This window comes from Lepidochelys kempii, chromosome 3, assembly GCF_965140265.1.
Source record: "Lepidochelys kempii isolate rLepKem1 chromosome 3, rLepKem1.hap2, whole genome shotgun sequence".
NCBI lineage: Eukaryota > Metazoa > Chordata > Testudines > Cheloniidae > Lepidochelys > Lepidochelys kempii.
In genome coordinates this window covers 102,224,114-102,236,898 of record NC_133258.1, presented here as the reverse complement: position 1 = coordinate 102,236,898, position 12,785 = coordinate 102,224,114, and the positions used below count along the sequence as shown (strand labels likewise).

Here is a 12,785-nt window from a genome sequence, read left to right as displayed (position 1 = left end):
TATGAAGATTTGCAGTGTCACCTTGAGGGGGGAGGAAGGGTAGAAGCTCTAAAAATTCTTGACATTTGTGAGGAGGGAGGAGATAAACCTAATTATAGTACTTTCAGTGCTGCCTCCTCTGTTTTCTCAGCCCATCCTTCTAACTCCTCAGGGGCTGTCTCTGTTTCCAGCAAAACAGCCTCTTCTTAGTTGGAAGGCAAACATAATGATAACCCACAGAAACAAAATCAGTGTGATCTTTGACATATATAATTACTTACTGATGGGCCATATTTTCAGATCTGATCCATCACTCACTCCATGAACCCAAATTTTAAGGTTTGACAAAGTTTTGATTAGCCCCACCACCAAAGGAGAATGAGACAGTGGAAATCCACCATGGTTATTATTCTACCTTTATGATTTTCTACTAGGTCCTCCTCACAAACACAACCCTTACCTTTGCTAGACACCAGTGAGGGCCCCAAGGTCCTCTGATAACTTTTCTGTGGGGCCCCAGCTGCCACTAAACTGAAATCTCATATACTCTTGGGTACGCAATGTATTATGGTATATATCACCTCAGGGTTTGAAACATTACAGTGGGTCAAACAAAGAATCTGGCTACCCCACAAACTAGCAGTCAAGAGAGGGAAATTGAGCCGCACACGTGCTCCCAAAGACAAGCATCCAGGACGAGGGACTTGTTTGCAGCCAATATGCCACATAGGATAATGCCCTCAGGCATCCCAAGTTCATTAAAGAGAGAGGGGCTAGGGATTTTGGACACTAGAAGAAACAAGGGTCTGTTTAGAGGTCTAACTGAAAAAAGAGTCTAAGAGTTTTGTCTAAGAGTCATGTTCAGGGAGGGAGCTATTTGAGAATCGCTCAAGGAGCAGGGCAGGCCGTCAGATTGTCACAGGGAAATCTCGCCATAGATAAAATTGTTAATTTTCATAATTAAAACAGATTTTTCAAAACAAAATTACAGCTCCCCCCCATGGAAACAGCGTCCTGTTTTTATCAAAAATTCAAAATAAATATGAAATTTTTTTTTTTCTTTTTTAAATGTACCATATGTAAACATATCTCACTGGCAGTAGTGAGTATTTTTTTTTTTTTGACAGACTCTGACAGCATCCAACGGCTGCTGACTCCTTGATATGCTCTTATTTGATTTTCTTTCTAAAAAAAAAATTTACCAGTAGGAGAAGGATTAGTCTGACTCTTGTAACACAATGCCAAATGTACCGTCAAAAATAAATAAATAAATAAGGCCACAGCAAGAATCTTTGTTATTTTGGAATCCAAATGTTCCTGCCTCTAGACTTTCCTGTGACCCACCTCTCAGAAAAGACATTTATTTTCTCTTCTGTAGAATGTCCTTGTCAAGCAAAGACTGATAAGGGATGTTTGGTGACTGTTTTAATTAAGGTGAAAAACGTTTAGGAATGCTCCTTCCTGAAAATGCTACTAGGGCAAGAGTTACCAGCCTTCCACCTCTGCCCTCGCCTTCACTCCCGTTCTGTCCCCACGTGTTAATGCATTAACTGCAACAAAAACAAACAAAACAAAAAAGAAACAAAATTAAAAGTCTACACCACCCTAGCGGCTCACTTGGTGCATGCCTACATGAGCAGCTCGCCTCACTGATGCTCGAGTAAGGGTTGCACTATCTAGCCCTATGTACATAGTTCATCTTTCACTGTTGTAACCCTTGTCTTGCTTCCCCCCCCCCTTTGTTTATTATTGCCCCTTTCTTCGGTTGTAGTTAGTGGGAATTGTGGGTACTTAGCAGTGCCCAGGATTGGGCCCTTTGACTCTAAACTCATGTGGCAGGCTCTTGTCTTTTTATTCATCTGTAAAGTGCCATGCACAACTCCGGCATGGTAGAAATGACTAAAAATATACCATCACTACTACTGGGCACTGGACTCAGAGGCTGAAAGACTGACACTGCTTTGCTCTGTAGAATTTATCTCAATAACTTGTTCATCGTTCAAAAGAATTAATTGACACCATCTGTGTGTATTCAGTACCCTAACTTTAGCTGACGCAGCAAATAGTTTAAATCTCCCTTCATGTTCCTTCTCTGTTTTTATTTTTTTTAAAGGTACATTAACACAAGAGAGATCCTTTAAGCTAATGGCTAAAGAATGTGCCTTGAGCTCTGTGTGAATGCCTAATGGCTTCAACTGTTTGTTTAAAGGCAAAACCAATACTTCTGCAAGATGGCCCTCCCACTTGCCTGTGATAGGCTACCAAGAATAGCAACAGCCTGTGTCACTAGAAAGGGCAAAGCCTTCTGAAATAGAAACAAAGTTGTTCACAAATCACTCTGTGCCATACACTCTGTAAGCTTCTGCATCACGCTGCCATGAGGAAAATAACCTGTGTGTTTGTTGGCAGCATGGGACGGACAATTGCCCTGTGAAGTGTTTCTACCCTGAAGTGTGGAATAGAGCTGTTAAAGGGCAATGGTCCCTGTGCAGAATGTGGAGGACCTCAACCAGCAGGGCAGGAAAATGAGAACAGGGGAGAGTGACGATAACAGAGGCAGCCGCAGCAGCAACACCAACCTACACAAGCTTCCCACTCAGACAGGTAATGTGGCACAGTTTGAATGCCAGCTGTGACTGAATGACAATAGAGCAAATATGTGTAACTAATGTTCGGGTTTGGAAGAAAATAGCCTGGCAAAAGCCAGGAGAGTCTAAATTAACACCTTTCGTCTGCCCCCTAATTCCTGGCATTGCAAGAGAGGGAAAATGTGAGCAAAAAACAAAGTGTCACCTTTCCCTTTCAATGAGGGTGATTGAAATACTTCCCCCTGAAGGCCTTGATCCTACAGCTCATGTATGCACCCTCTAATGTGTAAATACTTCTCCTTTTGCAGATTAGTCACCTGAAAGATCAAAAGAGCCACTGATGCCCACAATGGCTATTCTATTGCGACCCATGCACACAAAGGACCAAATTCAACCCTCCCTTTGAAATCACTGGAGCTCATGGACTCCATTGGGAGTTGCACCTGCTTATAGCAGTTTGACTTTGGGTCTGCAGACTAGGAATCCAATATGAAATTACTACTGAAAAAAATATTTGCAAGCATAGAACAACTTTTATCCATCTGCACTTTGCTGTTTTAACTGTCATTTTCTCCCAATCTCTGGTGTAACACATTTTGTACATCTAGAGATTCTTTTACTGAGATCAGAAGGAGGGGACACAAAATCGTTACATTCTGTTACCATGATTTACAACTGAGGCAGAAGAAGGAAAATATTGCTGAAAACCAGAGAGGGCTATGCCTGAGTTAATGTTCGCTTAGAAATAAATGAATTGCAATGAACTAACTAACCCAAATATGTTAAGATACTATTGGCACAAATGATATTGTTGGCGTGTAATAAAAAGTTATTGATAAGGCCAGCAATATCCACTGATATCTGGGATCGCAGGGAAGCTAAGGTTAATGAACAAAAAACCATTCAGTTTGCGGACACATTACTGAACTATTGTTTTTACAATCTGTGCATTATTTATGCAACATAGTCATCAGGTTACAATGTACCCAGTACCCCATATTTTCCAACACCTCAGTCTTTTGCACTTACGCAGCCACGAAGCGTGAACTGGGTTGGGTTTTCTTTTTTGTTTTTGTTTTCTTTTTCAGGGACATAACAATTGTACAGATTTCAGTTTTAAAGTACTGTGTTTTCAGCAAGATTTTTTAAAAATATTGTTAAAGGGCGGGAGAATTATGAATATATGAAATATGTATTCCACCAGCTGGCCTGAAAGTAATCTCCAGTTTAAAGGACCCATATCCTTCTGAACTGTTTTAACTTCCATGGGAAAGTAAAACTTTTCCCCCTGTGTAAATAACAAATATTGTTCTGTATATGAATTCTATTGTGTTCTCACACTGTGTGGTGGATAGTGCCATCAGCAGGAACTGAATTACTTAGATACATGGCAATGGGTGCTGCAAATACCCGAAGTTTAAAATGAAGCTCCCAAAATGAACAGTGCTTCTGAACTTGCTACACCATCTAGTCAAAATTTTGGATAGTAAAAGTGAATATTATTATATGGGGTGCAAATAAAATGTTATCTGACAAGGAAAGAAATGAGATTCACATTAAGCTTGCTACATGACTCAGGTCCCAATTCAGCAATTGTTAACCCTCTTGAATCCAGTTATAAGGCTGGGGCCTAAATCAAGTAAATTTAGGAACTGGCAATTCAACAAGAGAAAACAAAGATATTTCATGCCTACCCTTTGGCCTCATGCTGGGTCTAAAGAAGCCTTGAACATCAGAACAGGTCAATGACATGTATCTTTTTCACACTCAGTTTTAGAGAGGTAGACTGACTACATGATGGTATAAAGGTTTTATTGCATGAGATTGGGATGCCAACTTGCTTACAAAAGCCAGACCCAAGAATGAATTATGCAGCCGTTCCCAACAAGCGCCAACAAACCACACCACAATGTATACACAATGTATTCTGCATATGCGACATGTTTTAGAGAAACACTATTTTAGAAACATATTTGAGCATTTTAAAAACTTTTGTTAATTCTTTTTTCCCATATCCTTCCACCTGTAAAACCGGGCTCTCCTTATACTATCCAGTCTAACTGTCCAGCTCTGAGAGGGAGAGGAAAGAGATAACCTGGGGAAAATCAATTTTCCATACAAATGTTGCAGTTCTAAGGTTTGATATCTCATGATCTACCAAGGCTACAAACAAATGCCTTGTCCCATTGGAGAGGGGGAATCCCATTGTTTGGTAGTCATATCTATGTGATGAACTCCTTTCATCATGCACTTTTGACTGCCTGACCTATTTACCATTAATCTATTTTTGATAGAACTGTACCCAACTTTCCAAATCTCTAGATAGTTGCAAATAGCAAACATTTAAAAATATAAAAAATTATAACCTTCCCGAAAACTGTTTACTTCTTTCCCGGAAATGGAGACTTTCTCATTCCAAATTACCCTTGAGGCAGTTCAGGAAGGTGAGGGATTGAAAAAAATTCATCTATTTCCAGACACTCTGACAGTGGGCTGGATTTGTAGCAAGGGCACAGAGATGAAAGACTCCACATCCCATAACCAACATACCTGTTTGGGCAGCAATTTCCTTCTGTCTGCATTGTGGGCATTAGTGTACTACAAATAATAAATTATAACAACAAAATAATTTTATTTACAATTCTTTTAAAAAAATTGTGTCATTATGGAGACAGAGAAACTGAAATGTGCTTTGTGGAATAATTAAAAAACAATGTGGAAACATTTGTGCACAAAAGGAATCTCCATGCCTGGAATAATCTCATCTGTGAAGCTGCTGTGATGTGCTGGACAGAGTTAGAAATTTCCATAGTCAGGAGCTTGCTACAAATTGAAGGGCAGATAAGGATGGTTTTATTTGCCTCTGATGGAATCACCCCTTCTCTGAAAGCTTGTAAATCTCCCCTGCCAGAAATGACTTACCCGTGCATCTCATAATATACAGTTACCTTTGAAATGGCTCAGATTGCACCAAATGACAGGTTAAAAAAATAATGGGGAAGGATTCACTCCCTCCATAACATTTTCATCTCCCCATCTCCACCCCTAATTTCAAATTACACATGCTGAACTCTAGGCTATACTGTTACTATCCTCAGTCTGTTTTTCAGGAACAAACCATAAACCTTTTAGCAAATGCTCTTAAAGATAAGTTTGTTTGCCAGGCAGTGCTGCCTTCTTCCTTGGTTGTTAGAACGCATTTTTATTGAAATGGAAAAATAAATGAATAGCTTTCTCAATCCTTTTTATTTTTAGTCACACACCCATTGGCCATGGGGTTTATCTGGAATTTTTTATGGAAGCCTCCCATTAAAATATATATATTAGCAGCACATGACTGTGAATTGCTATATATATTTTAGGGTTCTCACAAAAACAAAAGAAATATATATATATTTTTAAAGAAGCATTTTTAAAGGGAATGTCTAAACCCCTCTCCACCCAGAAATATCACAAAAAGCCTGCATTTAAAAGGATTCAGAGTAACAGCCATGTTAGTCTGTATTCGTAAAAAGAAAAGGAGTACTTGTGGCACCTTAGAAACTAACCAATTTATTTGAGCATAAGCTTTCATGAGCTACAGCTCACTTCATCGGATGCAAACTGTGGACAGTGTAGAAGATCTTTTTATACACAAAAAGCAGGAAAAAATACCTCCCCCCACCCCACTCTCCTGCTGGTAATAGCTTATCTAAAGTGACCACTCTCCTTACAATGTGTATGATAATCAAGGTGGGCCATTTCCAGCACAAATCCAGGGTTTAACAAGAATGTCTGGGGAGGGAGGGGGTAGGAAAAAACAAGGGGAAATAGGTTACCTTGCATAATGACTTAGCCACTCCCAGCCACTTTGTTCTACAAAGAAGATAACAGAACGCCACTAGCCATCACCTTCAGCCCCCAACTAAAACCCCTCCAACGCATTATTAAGGATCTACAACCTATCCTGAAGGATGACCCAACACTCTCACAAATCTTGGGAGACAGGCCAATCCTTGCCTACAGACAGCCCCCCAACCTGAAGCAAATACTCACCAACAACCACATACCACACAACAGAACCACTAACCCAGGAACCTATCCTTGCAACAAAGCCCATTGCCAACTGTGCCCACATATCTATTCAGGGGACACCATCACAGGGCCTAATAACATCAGCCACACTATCAGAGGCTCGTTCACCTGCACATCCACCAATGTGATATATGCCATCATGTGCCAGCAATGCCCCTCTGCCATGTACATTGGTCAAACTGGACAGTCTCTACATAAAAGAATAAATGGACACAAATCAGATGTCAAGAATTATAACATTCATAAACCAGTCAGAGAACACTTCAATCTCTCTGGTCACGCGATTACAGACATGAAAGTTGCGATATTACAACAAAAAAACTTCAAATCCAGACTCCAGCGAGAGACTGTTGAATTGAAATTCATTTGCAAATTGGATACAATTAACTTAGGCTTGAATAGAGACTGAGAGTGGCTAAGTCATTATGCAAGGTAACCTATTTCCCCTTGTTTTTTCCTAACCCTCCCCCCCTCAGACGTTCTTGTTAAACTCTGGATTTGTGCTGGAAATGGCCCACCTTGATTATCATACACATTGTAAGGAGAGTGGTCACTTTAGATAAGCTATTACCAGCAGGAGAGTGGGTTTGTGTGTGTGTGTGGGAGAAAACCTGGATTTGTGCTGGAAATGGCCCACCTTGATTATCATACACATTGTAAGGAGAGTGATCACTTTAGATAAGCTATTACCAGCAGGAGAGTGGGGTGGGAGGAGGTATTTTTTCATGCTTTGTGTGTATAAAAAGATCTTCTACACTTTCCACAGTATGCATCCGAAGAAGTGGAAAGTGTAGCTCACGAAAGCTTATGCTCAAATAAATTGGTTAGTCTCTAAGGTGCCACAAGTACTCCTTTTCTTTTCATTTAAAAGGAGTGTCTGTAAAACTATTGGAAGTGCTAAATTGGTTAGTCTCTAAGGTGACACAAGTACTCCTTTTCTTTTCATTTAAAAGGAGTGTCTGTAAAACTATTGGAAGTGCTAAAGCAAAAGTCACATTGAAGTCAATGGGAATTTTGTCAGGGAAAGACTTGGAGTTTGTCTTCACATACAGTGCTACAGCTGCACAACTGTAGCGCAGGTGAAGACATTACTACGCCGACAGGAGAGCTTCCCCCGTCAGCATACTTAATCCACCTCCATGAGAGGCAGTAGCTATGTCAACAGAAGAAGCTCTCCCATCAACAGAGCATTGTCTACACCGGGGGTTAGGTCAGTATAACTCAGTCGTTCAGGGGTGTGAATTTTTCACAGTTATACCGATATAACTCTGTCGTGTAGACTTGGCCTGAGTGGAAGCTGAATAAAGCTCTCAGGATTTAACCCATTGGAAATTATGCCCAAGTAAGGACTGAGTATGGTAAGGGACATTAAGATTTGGCCCAGTAATAAGAAAAATATGTATAGGCTCCAGGGAAAAGCAATGACTGCTGATTCAATGTGATTCACGTAGAACTGCTGAGAGAGTTTGCTACTGAGATTGTAGAATGTTCTATTTGCCCTTTTCATGCCAGGAGGTGCTGTACATTCAAGGGCCAACTTTGAAAAGGCAGCACAATTCATTTCAAAAGGATGTTAGGATTGACAGATGATAGGCTCATCTGCAGAACTGTGGTGGGTGCGGGTCACTGTCAGACAACAAATGGGAATCAGAGTCTTCCCTAAAAATTAAAAACCTGCTCGACTGGTATAACTCGCTGTTCCAAAACCTGCTTTGGGGAAGAGAGAGGAGGTGAGAGCTGTAGATCAACGGCATAACACTAGTTGCTGCAAGTTTGTAAAACTGAGTAGGTCTAATAACATGAGCCTCAGGCCTTAGAGGAGGTTCTCAAACTAGGAGTGAAAAAACAAAGCTAACATTTAAAATTACCAATACAATAATCATCCTATTCTTATTAAACATTGGCATGTATCAGTGGTGCACAACCTTTGTGGCCTTGAGTCCCACGCTGGCAAGTTCCAAGCTGTCTGAGGGCCACACCAAACTGGCATACTTTTTTAAATCAAAAATAATTTATTTTAAAATAACCATACTATTTACCCCGGGGGCATAAGTAATGTCTTATTCCTGCCCCACTGAATTCCTCCACCAGGACCTAACTGGAGGATTTTTTCCCCCAGCACTACTAATGTATTAAAAGCAGAAGATCAAAGGTGGGAGAAGGTTAATTTCTGCAATGAGGTTAACACCTGCATCACATATGTATACCAGGAGCCAGATTTGTAGCAGGTGTAAATTGGGGTAGCTCAGTTGAAGCCAATTTACGTCCCCTGAAGATCTGACCCACAGTGTAACTTTGCACAAATCAGTGCTGCCAATAAACCTATTGTTCTTGGATACTGTAGGCCTAAATGGAGAAAAAAGTATTGGGTACAGTGCAAAGGAGATCACAGCAATTGAAAATAAATACAGAGCTATCCATTAAATACAGAACTATCCATTACTTTCCGATGGGCTAGGTATCTTTCTACCATACACCACTCTCAGGCCAAGTTGACTGAACTAGTCGTCCAAAGCTGCCCCAAAAGAATTAGTTGAAATACTGTCTGTGCTATGTTGCAGAAGCCACTTCCCACTGGTCCATGAGCTCTCTGCAACTAACTGGAATATCAGCAGTCAATTCACTTGGGCTCTAATTGTGTGGCAGCCAATATCATGCTGAGAAAAAACAACAACTATGCTGAGTGGAAGAATTAACCCAACAATAATAAACTAGAATTATCCACCAAAAGCTAGGGTGCAAAGGCTTCACAACAAGCAGAATATGATTAGTTACATCTTTCTTGTAGAAATAAACAATGAATCTCAGTTGTATAAAACAGAGTTTATTTTAAAGTGGAGATACAATGGCACATGTTCTCCATTTTGTCTATTCTAGCACCATCTGGTTTTTATTCCCAGTGATGCAGCCATCAGAAACTATGTGAAACAGAGGCAATGCTAGCCCATTGGGGGCCCTAAACAGGAATATTTTTAGAGACCTCCCCACACACAACACATACTAATAATTAATAGGGAGCACCCTTGAGCTGCTCGGGGCTCTAAGCAAATGCTTAGTCTGCTTACGCCTTGTGCTGTTTCTGATGTGAAATAGCTGATCTTTTTGTTAAAAAGAACTCAAGGATTAATGATGAGTGAATCGCAAAGTGTTCAGAGGTATGCACCCCAAAATTTGGCTTATCTGAAATATCCAATCTATCTATCTGGAGCAGCAAAACTGGGTGGGAAATCTTAGTCTGGTTTCCAGTGGATAAGTGTCCACATCACAAAGGAACACCTTGCATTCTCAGCAAGGCCAAGGATTTAATGGGAGTCCAGGATAAACTATATTCTCACATGTTTCAGAATAACAGCCGTGTTAGTCTGTATTCGCAAAAAGAAAAGGAGGACTTGTGGCACCTTAGAGACTAACAAATTTATTTGAGCATAAGCTTTCGTGAGCTACAGTTAGTCCCTCCAAGGTGGGACTGAAGCACTTTGGTTAGGAAGCATAAACTATTCTTGTCTATAATATACCAACTGTGTGGATAAGGGTTCTAGGGCTGTCAGTCTGATGCCTTTCATGGCGACTAAATTAAACTCAGGAAAAATGTTGGAAATTTAACAGGAAAAAAATGATGATAGGGGACAGTTCTCAACAGCCCTGCGGTTGGCCCACTTCTTGTTTACATCTTACGTTTCTAAAAGTTCATGTGTCAGGGCTTCAGCTTACTACTTGCAGGGGTTAGGATTGGAAGGGATTTCCCCCAGCACCAATTTATTTTTCTCTTCTTCTGAAGCATCAGGGATGGCCCCGGCTGGAGATGGAACACTGGACAGAGAGCACCAGGGCTCTGAGGTGGCGCCAAACATTTTCTCTCTCAAGTGCTTGGCTGGTTGGTTTATGCTCACATGCTCAGGGTCTAACTGATCACCATATGTGGAGTCAGCAAGTGGCAGTGACCTTGTTTTTTCCCCCCCTTCTCCTGAACTGTGTGGGTGTGGGTCACTGGCCAGGATTATCTGCCTATATCTCACTTACTCATTCCCCAGGCAGGGGTGCACCTTGGTCCCTCCTATTCTCTGTCTGTGGCACATAATAGTCTAGTCTCCTGTGGGCCGTAATACTTTGGTCTAATTGCAGAGCTTGTCTTCACGTACAGCACTACAGCAGCACAGCCACACCACCGCAGCACTTTAGCGAAGACGCTACTATGCCAACAGGAGAGCGTCTCCCAGTGACATAGTTAATCCACCTCCCTGAGAGGCGGCAGCTATGTCGACAGGAGAACTTCCCCACCAACACAGTGCTGTCTACATAGGGGGTTAAGTTGGTATAACTACTTCACTCAGGGGTGTGAATTTTTCACATCCTTGAGCAACGTAGTTATACCAATATAGATCTGTAGTATAGACCTGGCCTCAGTTGTTGGGTTTAATGTGCAGGTGCTGGGTAACGTTGGTGGCCTGTGATATACAGGAGGTCAAACTAGATGATTTGGTGCTCCCTCCTGGCATTAAACTCTATAACTGAATGGGAGTCTTTCAATGGGTTTGGGATCAGGTGCTTAAGAGATACTAAAAATAAAGGGGAAAAACTAAGTGCATTACATGATGTATTTTTTCCTGCTTTCAGCAATGTCACTTGATATGATCAATGTTGTTGGGTTTTCTTCATTTGATCCTATCGTTTCCCCCCAAACTGAGACCTCAGAATAAGATTTTGAGGACAGGTTTATAAAATAACTTTATTATTGATGATTAGAATGGTACAGAGCTCATTTTGGTTTCCTTCTGTAATTCCAGGATGTGGAACATTTACTTTTCTATCATCTACCATTGCTGCCATCAGTGGATTCCTAATGGGTTATGAACTGGGACTCATCTCTGGGGCTCTTCTTCAGCTAAGCAGTATACTAGCACTTTCTTGCAAACAACAGGAAATAGTCGTAAGCTCCCTCCTCATTGGGGCCTTACTAGCATCACTTACGGGTGGATTCCTAATAGACCGATTTGGAAGGAGAATTGCGATTATTATAGCATCTTGTTTACTTGTACTGGGAAGCCTGATCTTGATAATCAGTTCATCATATGGCATACTAATTGTAGGACGGATTGCTATTGGTATTTCAATATCATTATCCTCAATTGCAACGTGTGTATATATCGCTGAGATAGCCCCACAGCATAGAAGAGGTCTGCTTGTATCATTAAATGAACTTATGATTGTGATTGGCATTCTTTTTGCCTACATTTCAAATTATGTATTCACCAATGTTTCCCATGGCTGGAAGTATATGTTTGGCCTTGTGATACCAATAGGTGCCTTACAAGCTACTGCCATGTATTTCCTTCCACCGAGTCCTCGGTTTCTTGTTATGAAAGGTAACGATGAAGCTGCTAGCAAGGTACTGGGAAGGCTCAGGGCAACTTCAAATACTGCTGAAGAACTCACTGTGATCAAGTCTTCTTTGAAAGATGAACATCAGTACAGTTTCTTGGACCTGTTCCGTTCAAAAGACAACATGAGAGCCCGAATGCTAATAGGCCTCACGCTAGTGTTTTTTGTGCAAACAACAGGGCAGCCTAACATTTTATTTTATGCATCCACTGTTTTAAAGTCAGTTGGGTTCCAGAGCAATGAAGCAGCTAGCTTGGCCTCGACTGGAGTTGGAGTGGTTAAAGTGGTTAGTACAATCCCAGCCACTGTTTTTGTGGATCAAGTTGGAAGCAAAACCTTTCTGTGTATTGGTTCTTCTATTATGGCAGTGTCACTGGTCACTATGGGATTGGTAAATCTTAATATACACATGAATTTCACTAATATCTGTAGAAACCAGTTCCTGGAAGATTCCATTTTTCATGGACCAGGAAACGTGAGTGCCAGCAACGAGAGTCTCAGGGAGCAGTTTGCTGGTATGCCTTCCCAAGGCAGAACATCGCTAACCACGCTGAGAAAATTTGAAACTGCTAAGACAGAGGAGCAGAACAGCACAGCCTTGGCAGGAGGAAAGACCTCTGCAGCAAGCCAAAGAGGATCCCACGTAGTAATAGACACTGTAGAAGTTCCAGTTGCTCTGAAATGGCTGTCTTTGGCCAGCTTGCTTGTTTATGTTGCTGCTTTTTCCGTAGGTCTTGGACCAAGTAAGTGTTTCATATTTTTTAT

General features: G+C 41.1%; 1 protein-coding gene across 1 annotated transcript in view; it reads left to right on the top strand.

Annotated features, from left to right (window-relative positions):
• The first annotated feature begins 2,315 nt into the window (after nt 1-2,315).
• SLC2A12 (solute carrier family 2 member 12) overlaps nt 2,316-12,785 on the top strand; it is a 43,247-nt gene continuing 32,777 nt past the window's right edge. The window contains exons 1-2 of the mRNA XM_073337352.1: nt 2,316-2,583; nt 11,426-12,763. Coding sequence (XP_073193453.1) covers nt 2,457-2,583; nt 11,426-12,763 — 1,465 coding nt within the window. The 5' untranslated portion in view covers nt 2,316-2,456. The remainder of the gene's footprint in view (nt 2,584-11,425; nt 12,764-12,785) is intronic.